Source organism: Sceloporus undulatus, chromosome 1 (genome assembly GCF_019175285.1).
Source record: "Sceloporus undulatus isolate JIND9_A2432 ecotype Alabama chromosome 1, SceUnd_v1.1, whole genome shotgun sequence".
NCBI lineage: Eukaryota > Metazoa > Chordata > Lepidosauria > Squamata > Phrynosomatidae > Sceloporus > Sceloporus undulatus.
This window is the reverse complement of record NC_056522.1, coordinates 245,983,463-246,007,050: the sequence shown is the minus strand read 5'-3', so window position 1 is coordinate 246,007,050 and position 23,588 is coordinate 245,983,463. Positions and strand designations below refer to the sequence as shown.

The 23,588-nt window shown below is 40.1% G+C and overlaps 1 protein-coding gene across 11 annotated transcripts in view; it reads left to right on the top strand.

Moving 5' to 3' along the window:
• Positions 1–23,588, top strand: part of BIN1 (bridging integrator 1) — a 157,070-nt gene that overhangs the window by 76,934 nt on the left and 56,548 nt on the right. For all 11 annotated transcript variants that reach the window (XM_042452084.1, XM_042452073.1, XM_042452099.1 and 8 more), the window contains exons 2-5: positions 5,964–6,044; positions 15,156–15,210; positions 17,279–17,373; positions 20,128–20,223. In XM_042452084.1, the coding sequence (XP_042308018.1) occupies positions 5,964–6,044; positions 15,156–15,210; positions 17,279–17,373; positions 20,128–20,223 (327 nt within the window). The remainder of the gene's footprint in view (positions 1–5,963; positions 6,045–15,155; positions 15,211–17,278; positions 17,374–20,127; positions 20,224–23,588) is intronic.

The following is a 23,588-nucleotide window of genomic DNA, read 5'->3' as shown; positions in this document are numbered from 1 at the left end:
TATTATTATTATTATTATTATTATTATTATTATTATTATTATTATTATTATTATTATTTTAAAAACACAGGTCCATACACACTGCAGAAATAATCCAGTTTGAGATTACTTTAACAGACCTGGCTCAGTGCTAGGGAATCCTGGGAATTGTAGTTTATTGTGGCCTCAGAGATCTCTGAGAGAGGAGGCTAAATGTCGCACAAAACTGTAGATTATTTCTGCAGTGTGTTTTGGACCATAGTTATAGCTGTTAACTTCATTTTCCTCTCCCACTCTGAGAGTAGTGCTGCACTTTGGCAAGATAAGTGAGCTGAAGGCTCTTCAAATAAGTGTAGGCAGACCTCTCTCTTCTCAGCTTGGTCAGAAGATATGTGGCACAGATGAAAAAGTGAGTCAGCAAATTGATCCTGGGTAGCTGCCAAGTTTACCTTCCTTTGCAACCATAGCGAAGGTCACACACAATTCTGATGGAGAGAAGTGTGCATGTGTGTAACTAAGGGAAGCATTAATTTCCCTCCATGTGACAGAAGAAAAGGTGGTCCAATAGCAAGGATATAAAACCCCTGCTGGATAAATGAAAGTGTGACATTGATTTCTAAAATGCAGTATGCAAAATGAAACAATATAAATGTTTGCTCAGGAATAGCCTTCAAAATCTGCATCTAGCTTCTAGCTTATTCATGCTTATGAGGATGGAAGGAATACCAGCTGATACTCTTTTTTAAAAATAGTATGTTTAATACAATATATTAATATCTTACAGCACAACACTGTGTCTGTATTTACATCCTGACATGTACCTGCTGATGTTCTGCCTGTTTTTGAGTTGCATGATAGCCTGGACTTCAAATGCTGAGAGAAACTCCGCTATCTGAGTTGCTGTCTCAGCCTTCTTATATGTTTTGGTAAAGGTATACACATTTGATTTCTTCCTTTCATGCCCCTGATAAGAGTCCTGGGTCCTCTGCCTTTTACTGAGCATGCAACAATTCCTTCCCTTTATGAGGAATAAGGCTGGAGAGTAGTACAAGCCAAATAAGAAGGGTGGTAGCTTTGTGGTAAAGAGAAGCCATGAAGCAAGTCACTGTTAGATACAAAGAAACAATGATGTTAGTAAAGGACTAAACTTCTTTAGACACATGAGTTGCTGTTTGTTGTTGTGTGCCTTCAAATTGTTTCTGATTTATGATGACCCTAATGCAAACAGGTTTTCTAAAGCTGAGAGTATGTGACACGCCCAAGGTCACCCAATGGGTTTCTATGGTTGGGTGGTGAATTGAACCCTGATCTCCAGAGTTATAGTTCAAATGCTCAAACCACTACACTATGCTGGCTCTCATGAGTTATGCCCATCAAATGTAAAGGCTGCATTTTATTTTCATGACATTTTTCTTTTCTTTGGCATGTGAATATGTGTCACTAGCCATGACAGAAACTCTTCTTGGCTACTTCTTAGGCTGAAGACAAAAGGGCACGGATTAACCATCCTTCTGTCCTCACCTCTTTTGTCCAAGCCATTACTACTTTGCAGAAGGGGGAAGAAAAATAAAAACATTTTCTTAGTATGTCATATTATTAAGAGGATGGTGGGTTGGCAGGAAGGAGAACTTGAGTATAAAATCAAATTTAATGCTGATCTTTCTTGCTTAATGCTCTTTTCTCCCCTCCTATATAGTCTGAAGATTCTTATTGTGTAAAGACCTACAGATGAAACTTCCTGCAATTAATTCCAGCCATTTTTTTAATTTAGAAAATTTTCTCTATTTTTTTTAACACAGTACACCAGCCAATAACCTTAATTCACCCACCCTGCCAGAGTATTACCCTCCCTCCCTCTGTCTTCTCAGTAATAATATATACCTAAGGCTGTGATTAATTCTACAAAATATAATCCACTCACGTTTACAAATATATAGAGGCAGGCAAAAATCCCAACAAACCCAAATAAAGGCACAACAAGCTTCAAATGCAGGCAATCCTGTTTACTGATTGCAAGAGATGGCAGTGAGCTTGAGATGATAGAAGCTGTAATCTCAACCAGTGGCAAAGTGTATTTGTGGTACCAGAGCAACTTTAAGCAGTTTTTAAACACAACATCCTGATGCAGGACCAAATAAACAAATAAATATCTCAAATTTAGCTGACAAGTGAGCTGCATAATCAAATTATTCTGATGTTTGACTCTGAACTAGTAAATATGTATGAAGCTTGGTTTGCAGCACAATTCAGCAAGAGGTTCTCCATTGTTCTTATATAGCCCCCATGACTGTGAGCGTGAAGAGAGCTGCATGGGAGAACATAACTGTGCACATCTGGATCAGAAGCACAGAATTAGCTGCTAGTGATAGCAAAGTGACATAAAGTTTTAAATAAAGCAAATATTTGAAGATTTGCTTGCCAATGTTGTGTGTGAAAGACTGGAAGCTGATATATAAAAATCATAAATGGTTTACCAAAAGGAAATGGGGACAACAGTTTGGCATTTCATATTGTTTTGTAACTCAACATAATTAATTTAAGATGAACTAATGGATTTTAAAAATTTTGCTGTTTATGCCATACCTTCTAAGTTGAGTTATTTTAAAAAAGGAGTGACAGTGGATGCTTTGAATTTGCTGGAGAACCATTTGAGAGTCAAGTTGGCTATGTGATCTCAGAGCACCTGATGCTGGAACAGTGTTGCTGAAGATAAGCTGGTTATGAAGTTGGCCAGTACCTAAAATGGGGGACTTCTGCAATTCCCATTCTACTTCTCTTTATGAGGTACAAGGCCTCATTTCCATACATTAATTTACATACCCACATCTGCAGCTGCCTTTTTGCCTAGGACTAAAGCTGAAGAAGCTAAATAAGAACTTGATCAGGAGCACTTCCTCTCTCATCCCTAAAGGTTAGACTAGTTTTTAACAGGCATGGTGGAAACACAAGTTGGTGGCCAAGTACATATCACATTCCCTACTAACATAGCCTTCTGTCTTTCCAGACCAGTTGAGTTCTGAGAGCTCCAATTTCTGCAGAGGATGGTGCTTAGCTGGCCGCCCACTCAGTGATTAAATGCTATGCTTCACTGATGGTTTTTGCACACTTGAGTGTAATGATACTCTGAAACCTGAGTACATTGTGATTTATGTTGCAGTGTTACGGTGATCAGTGAAAATGTGGGTATGTGTATATGATTAAATTCAAACTAATAGTGTAAATTGAATGGGAATCTTGATCTATCTCTGCATAACAGTCCTTGTGTAAACCAAGAACTCTAACCATATGAGAGAAAGCATCTTTAATCAGGGCCTAGGTAGCTGGAAAAGTACTTGTGAGTCATCCCCCTTCATTCCGCATGTAAGTGGAAGAAACTGGGAACTTCTAGTTCTGTTTGAAGGCAAGCTATAGTTTATTTAATCTAAATTTAGTAAATTATAGTTTTCTCCACTAATTAGGACCCAACATACATAATTTGGCACATTGTCCAAATGCATTCACTGTCTTTGGGCTATTCCTTGTCAGAAAATATAAGATTTTCTTTTGCTGATCATAAAACTGACATAACTATGCTAGTCCCAATTTCCAGAAATGTGCAATTGCACAATACTTGTATGAATTTTCTGTGTTGTTCTGAAAACAACAACACACTTAGGCCAGCTAAAACAGTCAACATATTCTACAGCAGTGGTCCCCAAACTTGTTCAGGCTACCACTCCCTTGCTTCTTGGATGACAACCCTAGTACCAACCCCCATGCTAGCTAGCTAAGGCAAGGGGAAAAGAGAAGAGTTTCATGCGCCTGTCCCCCTCCCTTTTGCCTCGCTCAAGTCAGCTAGCCAAGGCAAAAAGGAAGGGAGGGGGAGGTGCACACACTCTCCTCCTTTTCCCCTTACCTTGGCTAGCTAGCTAGCTCAAGCCAGTAAGCCAAGGCGGAAGGGAAGGGAAGAGGCAGGCACATGCTGTCTCTTTGTTTCTCCTGCCTTGGCTACCTGGCTTGAGCTAGCTTTGTTCCTACAGTTACTCAATCCAGACAGTCCTATTATGTAAAAAGCAGAATTGTGTTCCAAGCACCTCACACCTTCAGAAATATACTTGATGCTGTACAAAGAGTGTTAAAAGATAATGGCTGATAAATGAAGTGTCTGGATTAAAATTTACTCTGCCTGGAATAATGGCTGAATTTCATTGCCAAGAAAGACTGTTGGTGTTGAGAGGGACCTGGCTGTTTCCCACTAGGCCTTCTTGGTGGCTGAATAATGAAAATACAAGTGTCTTTTAGACTTCTTTAAGCCTTGGTTGAAATGCAATTCAAATTTTGCTAAATTTGAAGATAGCATTTATGCTACATGCACGCTAACCCATTGTGTCTTTTTCTGTAACTAGCTAGTTAAGAAGCCATTTTGATCATCTCCAAATCTTTCTCTGCCTCGCCTTTGAGGCATTACAGAGTCCCAACTTTGTGACATCATAAGGACTAGCCCCTGCTCTCATACTTTGGCCTGCAATCTCAGGAAATGGGGTGCAGCTGAGCTGGCAATTATACTGCAGACAATTTTCATCTCCTTTTACAAAATACTCAATTTTCTCTGAGACGTTTCTGTTGAAGGACTGGCATGGTGAGGTAGGTGGATACTCTTCCTTGCTATGCCTCCCTAGCAACAGTTGGACAAATCAAAAGACATAGCCATGTTAGTCTGGAAAATCAGTATGCAAAGCAATCTTGAAGCACCTTTGAGACTAACTAAAAGAAAGGTTGGTAGCATGAACTTTTGTAAACTTGAGCCTACTTCCTCAGATGCAGTTGGACAAATAAATTGGATCTGATTAATGATGTAGTGCAAGTTGCTGCCTCATTCATGTACTGGTTTTCCCCAGTGCTCTTCTTGGCTGAGACCTTTTGACTATTACCCATTGTACCAGTGATGCAAGAGAAAACAATGCATTTGTAATTTTAGCAGTTTTCATCCAGTTGAACGACACAGTTTGCAGCTTGGGGCTTATTCTGCACAAAATTCTCACATGGTATTCTTACACAGAAAATAGTATTTTCTGCAGAGAAAATAATATTTGTGCACAGAAAATTCTGTTTCATGCATAGAAAATGCTGTTTGTTCAGTGCAAAAAAACCCATATGAGACTTTCGTGCATTTAAAGTCCAGGCTTCTTCTTATCAAGATTTCTTGACATATGAGAAATGTGTTTTTTGAGCAGTTTGGAATATTTTCAAATGTTCTTTTCATCCTGGTCCCTTATCGCTCTCCTTCCAACACCCCCTCCCCAGCAAACAAGCAATATCAGACAATAATCTGCAAAAATGGTGGTGGGAAGTGATGCAGTGTCACTTTCAGTGTCCTGAAATGCAATGGTGTGGTATTCTGGGAAGGGTATGTGTACAAGGATAAAAATTGGCCCCTGCTCTTCCATAGTTCTCCACCCCTGCCTTACATGCTGGTGTGTGTGTGTGTGTATAATGGGTCATTGGTATCCACTGGGGTTTGGATCCAGGAGCCCTCCAGGGATACCAAAATCCATGAATGTTCAAGTCCCATTATATACCTGTACAATGTTGTAGTAAAATGGTGTTGCTTATATAAAATGGCAAAATCAAAATTTGCCTTTTGGAATTTTTCTGGTAGGGAATATTTTCAGGCTGTGAATAGTGGAATCCATCTGTGGATATGGAATCTGTGGATATTGCTGTGCTGAGTTTTATACTTTTTTTAAAAAAACTATTTTACATACTTTTTTGGATTACAGCTTACAAAACACCCCCAGACAGCTTGGCCACTGGGGTGCTAGTTGTGGTTCTTGGAGTTGTAAACTAAAATAACTTCCCCAATCTCTGCTCTTTTTCATTTGCAGTGCCAAAGACTGAATTTAGGGTTTGTTTCCACCTCACCACTATCCCATTTTTCTGTCACCAGTGTTAAATCTTTGTGGTTTAAAAATCTTTTCCTGTTCTCTTTTCATGTTCACATCTAGGTGATGCAAAAACTTGGAAAAGCTGATGAAACAAAAGATGAGCAGTTTGAACAGTGTGTGCAAAACTTCAACAAACAGCTGGTAAGTACCTTTGAAACAGTATTGCTCCAGCACTTGGAAGTAAACTATTATAAATTAGTTAATACTTGCAATTAGATAATTTCTTTAGTCACTAAGTTTAACTACTTTACCTCATGATTGTGACATAATTGTAAAATTTGGTGCTTTTACAGTGTAACTGTGCCCTTAATGTTGCTTTTATTGTTATGGGGACATTGAGGAGGAGTATCACATGACAGAAGGGTTGGCTCATGCAGCTGCCTTCTGGTCTGTTGAAGGTGTTTAGGTATTGAGATGACTGATAAAGTCAAGAAGTAAGCTTTATACAACATCCAGCAGTCTTTTTTTAAGGAACTGTTTAGTTACTATAGTTGACCAACAGGAATGTAAAGAATTACTTTTTAAAAAAACATGCTGTACCTAAAATATTATGCTTTCTAAATTCTGGCTGCTATTCAGTAAATTGTGAAGAGCGAAGGTTGTAACATGAAAAGTTATTATTATTATTATTATTATTATTATTATTATTATTAATTTTTATTTATGTATCCCACCTCTCCCTATGGATCGAGGTGGGAGAACAGCACATATATAAAGTTACACATAGTTAAAATACATTCTCATTATACAAAGCAAAATTTAAAAACACATTAAAATACCTGTACATGTGCAATATCAAAATCTGATTCCGAGTGGAGTATCATCTTAAGCTGTTAAAGCAGGTCTGGGGGTAGGCTATGAGTAATTAATGGAATCAGAAATCCCCCCCCCCCCACTTTTTTTGGCCAAAGGAGAGGGGTTGGTGTAGAAGATGTGTGCAGAAAGAATTTGTGGTAATACACCTTTAGTGTGATAAATGAGTCTGGGCATACAGAATCAGAAAATGACTCATCTGTCTTTACTCCTGTGTAGGGAATGGATTTTCTAGCACTAAAAGCTCTAACTACTTTCCATCTCAGGAGATTCAGCAGGTAAATATGAGAGACAGGACCAGCTTTGTAGCAATGCTGTAGTCCTGGAATACCCATCCAGCTGAAATGAGTCAGGCTGCTTCTTTGTGTGTCTTTGGGGTTGTGCACATGGGCCAAAAGGCCTTTGCTCTCCCTGGCCTTGCAGCATCCAGTTCAGATGATGCAGACCAAAACCCTTGGGCCAGGATCAGCCTGACCAAGGCACACTGGACATAGATCTGGTGGTTCTGGTTCTTTCCTGGCTTAAACAACCCATATCCTAGGTCAATTTGACTCAGGAGATTACCGCACTAGGGTAAAACCGTTCCCAGAAATGGCCTCCCTGGAACACATTGGGAACACATTTGGAACGCCCGGCGGCGACGGCGGCGTTCCGCTGTGCGGTAAACTTGCGTTCTGGCCCTCATCACATTCCAGGCTCGTGCCCGTGAGAACGCATTGGGGAACGCTTTTACCCTAGTGCGGTAATCTCCTCAGTTTCTGCATCAGATGCAGCGATGGGGGGCTTTTCAGTACCAGTGTCAGTGCAGCAAGGAAAGGAGCGTGAACTGGTAGCAAGTCCTGGGTCACACACATGGATGGTTGTATAAACAATTGCCCATCTCCGCACCAACCCAGTGACCCACCTGGGTGAATACTGGGGTTGGAATAGCATGGGCTCCCATTGACTATTTACATTTAAAACAAAACAAAACAGACTTATGGAAAACCAAATTACATCTTTAATGTAATGTTTTGTTTGACCCTTTGTTTTGCTCCTGAGTTTACTGCGTAATGTATTCTAAGGCTTGGAAGCCAGAAATGTCACTTAGTTCTGAGACTGGTTTCCTGTACAACTTTTAGGTGTTGTAGTTATGCCAAAATTTTGTATATGTAAAACAAAACAAAAGTGTAGGTCTTAATTGAGCTTTGATTGCTCAAGTCTTTTAAAGACAGTATAAGAATGAAATAGCCCAGTGTAGGTTCATTGGTCTAGCCCACTTGTTCCTTACATTTAGGTAGATTATCTCTGAGAAATTAGGCTCTAGCTGCTTGTGGAAGGAAGAGTTAAGGAAACTTGAACACAGAAGAAAGCTGACCTTGTGTAGCCAGAGCCCGTTATCTAGCAAGCTGCTATCCCAGGAAGGACGGCAGTGACTTCTGGGCATCCCTTGAAAAAGGGACTGATTGTTTGCTGTGTTGCTGTGCAGACTAGCAGCTGTCATTGATTTGCTCTGGCTGAGAATCTCTTTCTGTACAGTCAATATGGGCATAAGCTCTGTTGTGAAACTGGAAGAGATATAAAATTATCTCTCTTTCTCACTCTACAACACTGTCATTTTTTTTTTTAAATCTTGAATGGGGAGCAGGGGGTGAGGGATCTTGTTCTAAATACCTTGTATGTCCATTCAGAGAACTTGATAGTGTGTGTCCTTTCATCTTACAAATGGCACGAGATCTGTCTTTGCTTAGCGACCAACACTTTCCAACATAATGCACAAGCCAAACATAGGAGTTTTTTTGGCAGGAGCATTAGTATTCAGATGGTCTTAGGCACCTCTGGAGTTTGATGGGCAGCACAACTGGGGATAGTTAGACAGAGGAGGACTCTTTCTCCAGTGATGATCTATATTAAATATCAGTCCCTCAAAATAAGCTGCTGCTTTTAACATGACAGTATTGCAAATAAAAATGTATGCTGCTTCATACTAGTGGCAGTTACAGAGGAGTTTTTTCCAATTCTAAATTCACACCATTACCCTACTTCATTCTCCAAATAGGAGTTCCCACAAAGATGTAATGCTTGGAGATCCTCCACCACTAGTAGCAGTCTATCTTTAATATACTGGGAAATTTAGCTTGGCTAGTGAGGGGGGTTAACGCTAGCAACAACTATACCAGTATTCACTGATGGAGACTCCAGGCATGGGTGAACTAAAACAACTTTTTATTTGGAAAGAATGTAAAGGAACACACTTGTGAAATAGGCTCACTCTAACATCTCACATACAGAGAAAACCAAAATGGAAAAGTGAAAGAGGATAGTGGAGTTTGAGGATTAGATGGAGGGATTTACCTGTCCTGAAGAATAGTCCACGGAAAGCAGGAGTGGTTCAGATGGGAGTCTGAGCCTGACAGGCCGCGAGCATATTTGGGGGGTTGACAGTGGCTGTAGCAAGGAGACTAGGTTTTCCTGATCATATTTATATTTTAAAACTAGCCTGAGGCTAAAGTGATTGCCCTTCAGAAGGACCAAAAGGGTTCCTGAAATGGTGGCTTGTTTTGATATCCAATAGATGTAAATAGATTTACACTTTACAGGTCGGCCCTGTCTAGTACTTAGATGGGAAACCACCAGTGAATCCTACAGGCTATATTTCAGAGGAAAGAATTGGCAAAACCACCTATAAAACCCCTATGAAATTCTTGGGGTCACCATAAGTCGGCAAGCAACTTGAAGGTGCATGTGCGCACACACGCACACACACACACACACACACAGGGAGACAGATAGACATTCTTTTAAGACATGTGTAGTTTTATGGAACAGCTCTCATTTTAAGTATGTCAGTGAATGTAACGTGCTACCCTGAAAACATCTATTCTCATCTGACTTCAGAAACTAAGCAGAGTCAGGGCTAAGAAAGAAATGCACCTTAAACTCTGGAGAGCCATTACTGACAGCCAGTGCTGACAATACTCGGCTAGATGGTCCCATGGTGTGTCTCTGTATGTGGCAACATCCCAATACTCCAGTACTTTGGGGATATTTATCTGCATCTTATTTATTTAATTGCAGTGCAAACTGCCCTGGGAAATTTGAGTAGAACAGTATAGCATTCATGTTATAAAAATAGGCTGACATTTCTTTGAATGGATTAAGGATTGCTAAACCCGTGATGCCCTCTGAACTGCTGAAATTCACAATATGCACCAGCATTTAGCTTGGGTGATTTGACATGCACTTGCAGTGGGATACTTACCTGGAATGTGTCTTGGTTCTGATTGGCACAGTGGTTAAATGCCTGTACTGCAGCCATTCACTTGAAACCACAAGGTTTCAAGTTCAAGACCAGCAAAAGGGCCCAAGCTCAACTCAGGCTTGCATCCTTCCGAGGTCGCTAAAATGAGTACCCAGACTGTTGGGGGCAAATTAGCTTACTTGCTAATTAGCTTACTTGCTGTTCACCGCTATGATCTTTGGAATAGCGGTATATAAATAAAACAAATTATTATTATTATTATTATGATTGTATAACTTACTGAGGTGAATAGTGGTGTCATTGCTCTACTCGGTTTTCCATCTGGAACTGATTAAAAGCTCTGCTTGTAGAAGAAGGCATTCTTGGGTCTGCTGGCAGAGAACAGGTGTACTGTGTGTGCAGAAATTCCCTCTTGTGGGAGTTGTTATTGGGAAAAAATACTGATGCTAAAAATAATCCCCTAGTATCTTCTTTTGAGGTACCTAGGGAGCTGTGGTTAAGCACAGAGCCTTCTGCAGCAATTGGTTCCTGCTGCACAAGGGGTGAGATTGAACAATACCCTGGACATTGGTGTCTTCTGACAGACAAGTATGAGACGGGTTAGCAGCTGACTCTGATCAGTGTAGGAATATTTGTTATCTATAATAAGAAGAGTGCAATGGGGCTTGCACAAATGACTCTGGATGCTCTTGTAAGGTGAAAAGAAAAGAAAAGAAAAATGTACATTTATTGTCTCAAGAAATGCATCTTAGTTTAGGAGAGGAGATATGCAAAGAAGTTGACCTAAACCACATTGCAAGAGCCCCTAAAAGCTGGCCCTTGGGTGGCAGTAAACCAGTTGAATTTGGAGCCTCATGGATACTCCTTTCAGACAAAGGAAAATAAAAAGACTAACCTATTGAGAGAGCAGGGGGTAGTGATGTTTGTAGGTAAGAAGGAAGCAAAAAGCTTGAGTCTATAGATTAGAGAAAGATACAGGGCAATAAAAGCAAAAGGCAGGCATTATCTATACCCCCCTCACTAATCTCTTCACAAATGTTGATGCCTCCTTGCTTCCAACAATCAGAACATCTCATATGATTTCCACAGGAAAACTGTTCTTTTTGTTTACCTCTGGCTCTTAATCTGAGGCACCCACTGCACCCCAGAGGCCTTAGGGAGCACAGGATTAATGAGATTCAGACCTGTAAGTGACCTATGGAAGATTTCTAGAAAGAAAACAGATTGCTTAAAACAGCAAGGCTTTAAGTTAGATCTAAAATGCTGATAATAGCAGCAGAACTGTTTTAAGGAATAAACTGAGCTCTGCTGTGATTGAATAAACAGCTTTATCCTGTTCTTTCTTGCCTTTTACATCTGTGTATAAATACTGGATTGGAACTCTAGCCAAGTTATTGAGACAATATACATCCTGCGTGTCAGTCTGCAAGGGATGATGACTGGATAATGAACAAATGACAGCAGTAGTGCTGCTTCTCACATTCACTCTGTGCCTGTGTGTCCAAGACAATTCCATGCTGTTCCAAGATTGTTGAATTAACATTGTTAGGAGTCTAAAGATTGCAGAGGAAAGACAACAGAATACCTGGTTACATGTGGACTTGTAAACATCTCCAGTTTCCTGGCTGTCAAAAACAGAATTAAGGATGAATTTAGAACTGAAACTATTGGTGTTGACTGTTGTGGGCCACTGCTTCACAGTACATTCTAGCTTGACGCCAGTATTTTATCTAATGTGATAGGCAAGCATTAGAAATGAGTTGGTGTGAGAGGGAAATGTGTATATTGATATTATTGTCTATGGAGCATGTAGTGATACTTCTGGTGTTTAGCAGCAATAGTCTAGCCACTATTTAATTTGGATAGCACAAGTTAAGAAAAAAGCAGCAGCAAACACATTTAGGATGAATGTCTCCAGGAGAGAAAAAGGGCCATGAAAAGAGACATCTATTCAAACCTTGGTACATTTTGAGTTAGAGTTTCCTTTCTTTAAAACCCTCTTAGTGAGAGTGAAGGAAAGATGGAAATACAGTATCACATATTAGTGTGCTGTCAGACGTAGTTCTCCTTCCTTTTCCTGCATCCTCCCTTTTGCCGATCTACAGCTGCTTGTCTGGCAGCCAAAAATCCCATCCAACTTTTGTTAATTATAGCTCCAAAAGGCAGCTAGCATGTAACCTTCTCTTCCCCTTGGTGTTCTCTTTGGAGGTATTCAAAGACATAGCTGTGTTAGTCCATTTCAGAGTAAAGTGGTGAACATAGTTTCAAAGGTGTCACAGGATTCTTTTATATCTCTTTAGAGAAGTATGTTATGAAGACAAAACCATCAGAAAAGACTTTGCACTTTAGCTGAACAGTGCTAGAAACTTTGGCAAAATATGAGCCTTAAATATTTCAAGAGGAGTAGGAGAATCACTGTTAAGAAAAATTGTGCATTCCATTTGCAAACTGGGGGATCTTCTTTGATTGCCCAACACCAGATGGTGGCAGTGGCGAATAAAATTAGGATCATACTAGTTTGCAGATGCCTTATTTTAAGCTAGTAATCAGGTGTTGTGATAATCAATGGGATATGCTTTGGTAGGGTGAAGTTTTAGATATGTGGTCCCTGCTGAGTCCTCCTTTCTTCCAGTTCTGCAGCTGCTATCACAACAGCTGCAAGAAGTGAAACACGTTTGGGGTCACGGTCATGGTTTTTACTGCTGAAAAATAATTAGTACCCCTAATTCTCTGCTGGAATCTTTTCTGTAAATATTGCTGCTGAATGGTCTCTGAATATTTACATACAGTCAGCCCTTCTTCTACAAGGATTTCTTATACCTGAATTTAAGCATCCACAGTTTGAAAATGTTCAAAAAAAGTACACATTTAAAATATCAAACCTTGATTTTCCATTTTTTATAAGGGACACCATTTTGCTATATCATTATATTTAATGGGACTTGAGCATCCACGGATTTTGTTATCCACGAGGGATCTTAGAACTAAACCCCAGCGTATAACAAGGATCCACTGTATTTGGTGACTATCCCCTTCATATTTGTTATCCTAAAATACTTTATTTGAATTTGATGATTGAATTTGGAATTCCTGAGGCAATTTATTTCAGCTCTGCTTGCTGTTATTTTGAAGATGGGACGGGAAATTGACATCTGTCCATAATTTCCAAAGGTCTGCTTTCTATTTTACAGCAATAGCAAATACAGTGGACTCTTGTTTTACGTGGGGGATATATTCCAGATGGAGGGAAAAACCATGGCACCTAAAGTCCCGTTGATTTTAATGGCGGCATGCTCCTGCATGCTGTGCTGTGCATCATTAAGAGGGTCAGGGCTCACCGTCCTCATGACCTTGAGTCTGCGTATGGAGAGCCATACGCGTGTGTCTGTGTATGGCACAGACACACTTTCTATACCACTTATTAGTGAACTAAGCACTCCCTAAGCAGTTTACAATGTATAAGCTCATTGCCCTCAACAAGCTGGGTACTCATTTTAGTGACCTATGGAAGGATGCAAGGCTGAGTGGACCTTGGAGCCCCTGGGATCAAATTCACAGCTGTGTGGCTGCAGTTTAGGCATTTAACTACTGCATCACTAGGGCTCCTGTATTCTGTTGCCTGTATTCTGTGTGTTTGACTGAGAGTAGCAATCAGGTTGTTGAAATCTTTTTCTAGAGAATCCTGGTTGGTCACATATCTGAGAATTTTTTGGTGAATGATGAAAACCTTCTGCTTTTCCAAGCACATTGTTGCATCCATCTAGTGTTGACATGTTTCTATGTTTCTTCTATTAGTCCATCCTTTTCCATCCCTACTGATGTTGAGTGCTAAAGGAGGAAGAAGAGAGGTTGACAAATTAACAGAACATATCTTGACATGGCCACAACCTTTTAAAATATAGCTTTGGTAGATTTTGGTTCTGCTTAGGGCAAATTATCATCCACTGGCTTGCTTCCTGAACAGTGGCTGCGCAGCCTGAATATTGGGATACCAAATGGAGTGGCAACGATGGAGGTGGTCCATAATGGGAACCAATGCATAGTTCCTACCCATCAATAAGCGTGAAACTGAGCGAGAGGTTGAGACATGGCACCTGCTGTCCCTTATGGGGAGCTTTCTCCTTTGTGGATTAAGTGAGCCTGTTTGCTCCACCAGAAATGGATCCATTCTAATGCCAGTAACTTCCATGCAATTTAAAGCTGCAACAAGGGAAGAAATGTACTGTATTAACAGTAGCCCAACCAAAACTGCTGATTTGTCCTGAGGTAGGCAGAGCCTGTAAAAGTGTGGGGCCAATATTGTTTTCAGGTAAAACTTCTCCCTGCTCCCATTAAGTAAAAACTGGTTAAAGTTTAAAATAGCACACCACATGTGGCACTATGGGAGTGGATGCAAGGAAGACCTCCAAAGGGTGTGACAGGTAGGCATGCAGCCTCCTCTCAGATGCTCTGGAGATGGCTCTGATAGGGACTGTTAATCTATTTCCAGTTCCTACCCTCTGTGAAAATCAAATAGCAGGCATGATAGGTTGGTATAGTTTACCAGAGTTCCCTCTGAACTGCATAGAGAATTGGCTACATAGAGGTCTGGGAACACTGCTGTAGCACACATGTCTTTCACAGGATGTGAATTGGGCTCCTTGGTAAACAGAGACCTGGGCATAGCTCCCCTTTAATCATGTTTACTGGATCTGTTTATTTTATTGGGGATGTATGTTTGTTGTCATGAAAATCCTTCAGATACCTACATGGTGGATTAGAAATCATTCTATATTTTATTCAGACATTTGGTAAATGATTCAGTTGTAATATTTAGCTCTGGCCTTTTTGTCATGTTTCCCCCCCCTTGTCATCTCCCTTGTCTTTTCGGGAATAATAAAAAATGAATAAAATTAAAAGCCTTTGGAAACAAAGTAGTGTTTAATACAGTAGAGATAAATGACAATAATATAGCCATAAAAAGTCATGTCTCTGAGTTGTGAGTTTGGAAGCACACAGAAAAGGCCTCTGAAGCTGATTTAAGAGATTGTACCAGTTCATTTGGGATAAAGAGCTTCCAAGTAGCATTGTCACACCCTGCTTAGGGTATTGAAAAACCAACACCAACATTTTGAATTGGGCCTCTGTCCAATTGTTAACATAGTGATTATGATTCTGTGATATATTCAACTCACTCATTACATTTACTTTTTTTTCAGTTGGAAGGAAGCAAGCTGCAGAAGGATCTCCGGACATACTTGGCTTCAGTGAAAGGTAATGCCTGGAAAAATGGTTGTGGTAGACTTTTTAGACTCTTCTGCTGTGATGTGAATGGCATAGATAGACTGAGGCTTATTTGTGTTTTACTCCAGCAGAAATAGTTACAGCTATATTAAATTTTGAAAGCAGTATATAGTCATAATCATAGAAAATGTTAATGGTGCTCAAAAATATACCTTTAAAGTAATTGTTGCTTACTTTCAGCATACCATGGAAAACTACTCCACTAATGGGTACATACTACAGAAATATAATATGGAAACCAGATATCAGTGATGTTTTATAAGTGCATGGGAACCTTGTTATGCAGGGGTCTGTCATCAATGGCATTTCATGTAACTACTGGCTGGTAAATGACATATTTTATAATCCTTTGACACAGGATGAGGGTTGGACAGGCAATCAGTATGACAAGATTCTTTTCCAGGAAAGACATCCCCCCCCATTTAAAACAACAGTAACCTCAGATTTATTTTTTTAGATTAACTATATGATCCTTTCCATCAATTGAGCTTCCCAATATATATTTCTAATATTTTGTCATTATATAAAGAAAAATAAACATATGGTGTATCCATACACCACACAATTATGTTAGTTTCATACCACTTTAATTTTCATGGCTCTATCCTATGGAATCATGGGAACTGGAGGAAGGCAAAGTCCTTAGAATTCTTTGTTGGAGAAGAATTCTAAGGCCTTCAGAAGACTAAAAATCCCAGGATTCCATAGGATAGCACCACAGCAGTGAGAGTGGTATCACAGTGCTATAATTATGCAGAGTGGGTGCTCTTTTAGTTTGCTGTGTTTTTTTTTTTTTTAAATCAGCCTAGAAAAGTGCACCCCTAAAAAAGTGTTCAAAATCTAGGGTTGCCATATTCCAGTCCCTCATATCTGGGCATCTAATCTGCATATTATGCAAATTATTATAATTATGTATATTATTAATTTGCATTCTGATTATGCAAATTCAACACATTAATCACTGTACTTTTTCTACCGTTATGTTTCAACCTCATACCAGTACCAAGCTATGGCCTGTTACAGCCAGGCCAAAATAAAGCTGCTTCGAGTCACTTTGGAGGTATGGTATTTCAATGATGCATGCGTCCTAAGAGTCCAAAAGCTGCACCAAAGCCACGCTCCTGTCCTAAGGACTGGAGTGCAGCTTTGGTACAGCTTTTGGACTCTTAGGACGCATGCATCATTGAAATACCATACCTCCAAAGTGACTCGAAGCAGCTTTATTTTGGCCTGGCTGTAACAGGCCTAAGAGTTCTTTTTCTTATCTCTCCCCCCCTCCCCCACCACACCAATAGTTGATGTGAAGAGAGGAAGGCTTCCAAGGCAAATCCCTTGAGGTTCTTTGGAAGAAATGTTCCACCATGCTGCCTAGCCCTAGGCTCAAGCCACTGACATAGTCACCACATAGCACAAGGCCATCTCTCTGTGCCTCCTTTCCTTTCCTCCCTATTGGACATGTCAGGGAAAAAGGAGACATAATGAAAGAATAAGATGGCAATGTTATGCCTGCAGTGCAGGATGGGGCTCTCACAAGTGTTGGTCTTCTTGCATAGTTTCCGGCTTCATTGCCACCGTCACATTTTAACCTATCTATCAGCCTGTGATGAAGGAGAAATTTGGGATTTACTGCTTCAACTGGCCCAGCCACCTAGGACATTTTAGTCCCTTCGATCTGTGATTTTCCAGGTTTTCCAGGAGAAATGGCAACCTTATCAAAACTGCAAATTGTCCACTTCCCACAGATAGAGTGTGTGTTTTTGAAAAGTGGATGTCCTATTTTTCTTGTTTGCACACACTGATAGAACAAATGTTAAATTAGGGGCTTGCAATTTCTGTAGTGTCCTTATAATATCTTTCTTTTTCCTTGTCTGAAAATAACTCACATAAAAACTTTGGTTTTTTTTGTCATAGATTATGTATGTGATGGTGATAAATGAGTATAAGGTTCATTAGACTCTCCCTTCATTTTGGGGATGTTTATTTGGCGGGATACTACTGTGACATTTGAAATTTAGAGTTTATTTTCCCCCCCAACAAGCTATGCATGAGGCCTCCAAGAAACTGACAGAGTGTTTGCAAGAAGTGTATGAGCCGGAGTGGCCGGGGAGAGATGACACTAATAAAATAGCAGAGGTGAGGTTTTCTTCTGTCATAATTAGCATGTGTTATGACCTTCATTCCATGGGGACCATAATTGTTATACTGATTTGGGTTTTGTAGTACATTCGGCCCTTCTTATAAACGGATTTTTTTTATACACGGATTCAAGCATACACGGTTTGAAAATGTTAAAAAAAAGTATAAATTTCAAATATCAAATCTTGATTTTCCATTTTTTATAAGGGACACCATTTTGCTATGTCATTATATTTAATGGGACTTGAGCATACACGGATTTTGTTATATACTGGGGATCTTGGAACCAAACCCCAGCGTATAACAAGGGTCCACTGTATAGAAACCTAATCCAGACATAATACTAAACCACAATTTAGTATTATGTGAATGAGCCTGTTGAGGCCTCAGATTTTTTCTGGTGTGGTCATTAGAAAGAGATTGGAATTATCCACTTCCACTTTAATATTATCTGCAATTCAGCACTATACTGGAAAAGGACAAACTATATGGAATTTAAATTATAGTTTGTTAAACTGCAGCTTGATTCTGGTTTAGTCGAAGGCTTTCATGGCCGGCATCCATAGTTTTTTGTGGGTTTTTCGGGCTATGTGGCCATGTTCTAGCAGAGTTTCTTTTTGACGTTTTGCCAGCATCTGTGGCTGGCATCTTCAGAGAAATTGTTCTAATATAGAAGATGCCAGCCACAGATGCTGGCGAAATGTCAGAAAGAAAATCTGCTAGAACATGGCCACATAGCCCGAAAAACCCACAAAAAACTATGATCCTGGTTTGTTTCAGTAAAGCATAATTTAAATTAAAATGCAGTTTGTCTTTTTTTGATGCAGTGGTAAACCATGGTTAAGGCTGAAAAAGAAGTGGATGTTGTAATTCCTGCTTTGAAGTCACGCCAGAGAAATGTGTGTGTGCGTGGGTGCGTGTGCAAATCCAAGGCTCAGCAAGGCTTGGAATGCTAAACAGTGCTGGAAGTTTGGCTACCAGTCCTGAAGGACACCAAAACCAGGACTCAGCAAATGCAAATGAGAAACCACTCAGGATCAGAGGCTTTCCAAGCAAACAATGATCACCAATTAGCAGACGCTAATCCTCTTTTGCATATCCTCCTACCCTGAGGAGGTCATCAGCAACAGAACAATACACAGATTAACATGGGAATCACTCCTCCTCACCCAGGGTCACACAGTATATATATATACTCACTCTCTTCCAGGTTAGCATTCTCTGAAGATGCCAGCCACAGATGCTGGCGAAACGTCAGGAATAAACTCTTCTAGAACATGGCCACATAGCCCGAAAAACCCACAAAAACTGTGGATGCCAGCCATGGAAGCCTTTGACTTCACAATGCTGGAAGAAGGCTACTGTGTTGTGGGCCACATTATATCCATCTTGTCTTCTTAAATATTCTATATTAGAACAATTTATTTATTAATTAAAATACAGTGGGTCCTTGGTATCCCCTGAGGTTTGGTTCCAGGACCCCCTGTGGATACCAAAATCCATGGATGCTCAAGTCCCATTATATACAATGGTGTAGTAAAATGGTATCCTTTATACAGAATGGCAAGGTCAAGGTTTGCTTTTTTAATTTAAAAAACATACTTTCAAGCTGTGGATGGTGGAATTCATGGGTGCAGAATCCATGAATATCAAGGGCTGACTGTATTGTTGTGTGCCTTCGAGTAATTTCCAACTTATGGTGTCCCTAAGGGGAACCTGTCACAAGATTTTCTTGGCAAAATTTGTTTGCTTTTACCTTCCTCTGGGGCTGAAAGAGTGTGACTTGGCCAAGGTCACCCAATGGGTTTCCATGGCCGAGTGGGGATATGAACCCTGGTCTTGAGAGTCCAAACTACTACACCATACTGTCTATCAAAATATTTATATTCTGCCCTGCATCAAAGACCAAGTGGTGGCAGCAAAACAACTTAAAACAATCTATGACAAAGTACAACAATTAGAGACAGTCCAAAAACAATTTTAATCAGAAAAAAAATATTTAAAATAGTGTTGTACTGATACTATCTGAAATCACTATAACCTCATCTGGCCATGATCTCTAGGCCCCAAAATTTCAGCTTGACTCTTGAAGTGAGGCCAGTGTTGGTGTCAAATGTACCTCTAAGGCACAGTAGCAAAACAGTAGTAGCTGATTTAAAATCCCACTAGGACAGTATAGGAGGCATCATACATGTTTACTGTTTCATCCATTCTTTTGCTATTTTTGTAAGAACTGCAATGAATAGTTGGAACTCATACATCTGAAATAGAATTTTGGAAGAAAGCACAGCAAGACTTGCCACTTTTCTTCACTTAGTAGATTATTTTGTACCTCTGACTACTGCAGGGCAGACAGAAATGTATCATTAGAAGCTTCTGTGTATTGCATGGGTGATGTCATGATGGAGAATCCTTTTTCTGGTCTTGCATATTCATTTAGCTTTGGAAATTATGAGTGCTTTGCCAGAAAAAAGAAGTGACAATCCTAGGCCTAACTCCTAGTGTTTTTACACACATACTACCAAACAAACAAACCTAAAACTTCAATCACAACAAACATATGTTTTGCATAGCAAGCACTTGTTGTAAGCACATGCATCTTACAGTTTCATTCATCACTGATTTGATGGCTGCACATATGCTTGATAGCATACCTGAGATTGGCATCCCTAATATGGAAAGCAACCCAGTAAAAATGTAACATTTGACATGATTGCTACTTGACTGATCACAAATATTATTCTGTTCTAGAACAATGACCTGCTGTGGACAGACTTCCATCAGAAGCTGGTGGATCAAGCTCTACTAACTATGGACACCTACCTCGGCCAGTTCCCGGACATAAAAGTATGGGGCACACTTTATTTTATCATGCATTTCTTTTTGCAAAACCAAGTCTGTTTGATTTGTGAACCAAGTTAGATACTCTCTGTAAGATATTGCTGTAGCTATTTGAAGCAATGGTGAAGAAAGATGAAAATATACCCATGTTGACAGAGAGTCTGTGATCATCTAGAAGGCAATTCCATAATCACAAAAAGTCAACATGAGTTTCAGAGAAACAAGTCATGCCAGACAAAGCTAATCTTTTTTGATAAAATTACCAGCTTGGTAGATGAAGGGAATTCTGTGGATATAGTATATCTTGATTTCAGTAAGGCCTTTGACAAGGTTCCGCTTGACATTCTTGAAAACAAGCTTGTAAAATGCAGGCTAGACAAGGTAACTGTTAGATGAATGTATAATTGGTTGTCCAGCCGAAGCCAAAGGGTGCTCAACAATGGCTCTTTTTCATCCTGGAGAGAAGTGACCAGTGGGGTCCCACAGGGTTCTGTCCTGGGCCCAGTGCTATTCAACATCTTTATTAATGACTTGGATGACAGAATTGGGGCATACTTATCAAATATGCAGACGACACCAAATTGGGAGGAATTGCTAACACCCCAGAGGACAGGATCAAAATTCAAAATGACCTGAATACATTAGAAAGCTGAGCCAAAGCTAAAAAAAAATGAACTTCAACAGGAAGAAATGTAAGGTACTGCACTTAGGGCGGAAAAATGAAATGCACAGATATATGATGGGGGACACCTGGTTGAATGAGACTACATGTTAAAGGAATCTAGGAGTCCAAGTAGACCACAAGTTGAACATGAGTTCAACAGTGCGATGTGGCAGCTGAAAAGGCCATTGCAATTTTAGGCTGCATCAATAAAAGAATAGTGTCTAGATCAAGAGAAGTAATAGTGCCACTGTATTCTGCTTTGGTCAGGCCCCACATGGAATATTGTACCCAGTTCTGGTCACCACAATTCAAAAAGGACATTGCGAAACTAGAGCATGCCCAAAGGCAGGCGACTAAAATGCTGAAGGGTCTGGAAACCATGTCATATGAGAAAAGACTCAGGGAGCTGGGGATGTTTAGCCAGGAGAAGAGAAGGTTAAGAGGTGATATGATAGCCCTTTTTAAATATTTGAAAGGATGTCATGTTGAAGAGGGAGCAAGCTTGTTTTCTGCTGCTCGAGAGACTAGGACCCAGAACAATGGATGCAAGCTGCAGGAAAAGAGATTTCACCTCAACATTAGGAGGAACTTCCTGACAGTAAGGGCTGTTCGGCAGTGGAACACTCTTCCTCGAAGTGTAGTGGAGTCTCCTTCCTTGAAGGTCTTTAAGCAGAGGCTGGATGGCCATCTGTCGGGGATGCTTTGATTGTGATTTCCTGCATGGCAGGGTGTTGGACTGGATGGCTCTTGTGATCTCTTACAACTCAATGATTCTATGATTCTAAGTGTGTGGCAGCAAGGTCACATCCCATCAACTCTGCCCAGCTAGCCCTCTTCTGTTAGATGTAACTGCTCTGAGAGTATTGTGGCCCTAGATTGCTTTTGTTTCCTCTTCATTCTGCAGATACTGGGCTATGTGTGTGTCCTGCTGTGCTATTTGGTGCCACTGCTACTGGTACTAGTTGTTCCCTCTTAGGTCAGAAACAAGGTGCTCATTTGACATGGCTGGGCATCTCATTGTGAACTTTCTTTTTTAAAGCTGATTTTTAAAAATACAGTTTAGCCAGGGCTTTATGTGGAAATGGTTTCCATCATAAAGATAGTTAAATTGGAGCTTTAGCATTGTGTAGATAGATTGCGGTGAGGGCAGGGGAAAACTGGTGCAATTGGTTTGTGTATACATGTCCAGATATATATACATGCATATATATATATTTTCACCTTTCAATGTTATTCTTTTAAGGCGTTGTCTTCTTATGTGATAACAAATGGGAGGTGGGAAGAGTCATGCTGGCTCAAGAATACTGTAACAATTAAAAAAAACCTTAAATCTTCTGAGCTCTGGTTTTTAGCAGCTCCCCCCTGCTGTCTGTGCATTGGAGGAGGAACGTTTGAAGCTGTAGCCCATTTAGAGCTCCTATGAAATCTAGAATTGGGTGCAGTTAGTGAGTTCCGTGCTTCATACCTTCCTTAAGATTACAATACACAATGTGTCATACACCACTTTAGTTCCTTAATGTGTGAAAAGACTAATATTTTGTAAAATCATACAATCGTAGAGATGGAGGAGACCATAATAATAATAATAATAATAATAATAATAATAATAATAATAATAATTTATATTTCACTTAATCTCAGGGAATCCAAGCGCATTACAACCGTAAAAATCATGCATTAAAATTTCAAAATCCCCAGTCCTCCCCCAAACATAAAAATATGATCAAACTCTAAAAAAAGCATTAAATCAAAGAAAGTTAAAAGCATTAATATACATACACTAAAATGAGATCAAACATTCCAAACGGAGTCTGGGGTAGGGTAAAAATGAGGATGGAGGATAAGGGAGAAAGGGAGAGAGGGGAGAGGCAGGTCAGCGGGGGTGTTCTCGTTTGGAAAGGCCTGCCGGAAGAGATCCGTCTTAATGGCCTTCTTAAAGGTTTCCAAGGTGGTAATATGTCGGATCTCATCCAGCAGGTCATTCCAGAGTCTAGGAGCGGCTGATGAAAAAGACCTCTTGGTTACTGCTGAAAGTCTAATCCTCTTAGGTTGCAGCAGATTCTTCCCAGATGAACAAAGAGTGCCGGGTGGATTATATGGGAGAAGGTGCTCCTGCAAGAAGTCAGGACCCAAGCCATGTAGGGCTTTAAAGGTCAAAACCAATACCTTGTATCTTGCCCGGACTGATAGGCAGCCAGTGAAGAGATTTTAAAACTGCTTTAATGTGTGCAGTTCTGGATGTACCCAGTAACCCTAAGGGCCATCCAGTCCAACCCATTCTGCCATGTAGGAACTCTCAATCAAAGCACGCCCATCAGATGGTCATCCAGCCTTTGTTTAAAGATCTCCAAAGAAGGAGACTCCCTCACTCTCCGAGGGAGTGTGTTCCACTGTCGAACAGCTCTTACTGTCAGGAAGTTCCTCCTAATGTTTAGGTGGAATTTCCTTTCCTGTAGCTTGCATTCATTGTTCCGGGTCCTATTTGACTGGTGATGATGGCAATAATGAGTTATTTATTTCTAACTGTCTAACAGCCCGTTCCAGAATTAGCCAAGTATTCACAAAATACAAAACCAACATCTGAGGAAGTAGATTCAAGTCTATGAAACCTCATGCTACCAGCCCTTTTCTTTCCGTTAGTTTCAAAGGTTCTACAAAATCCCTTTTCAAACCAACAATAATCAAGTTACTATCATCAGTGAAAGTA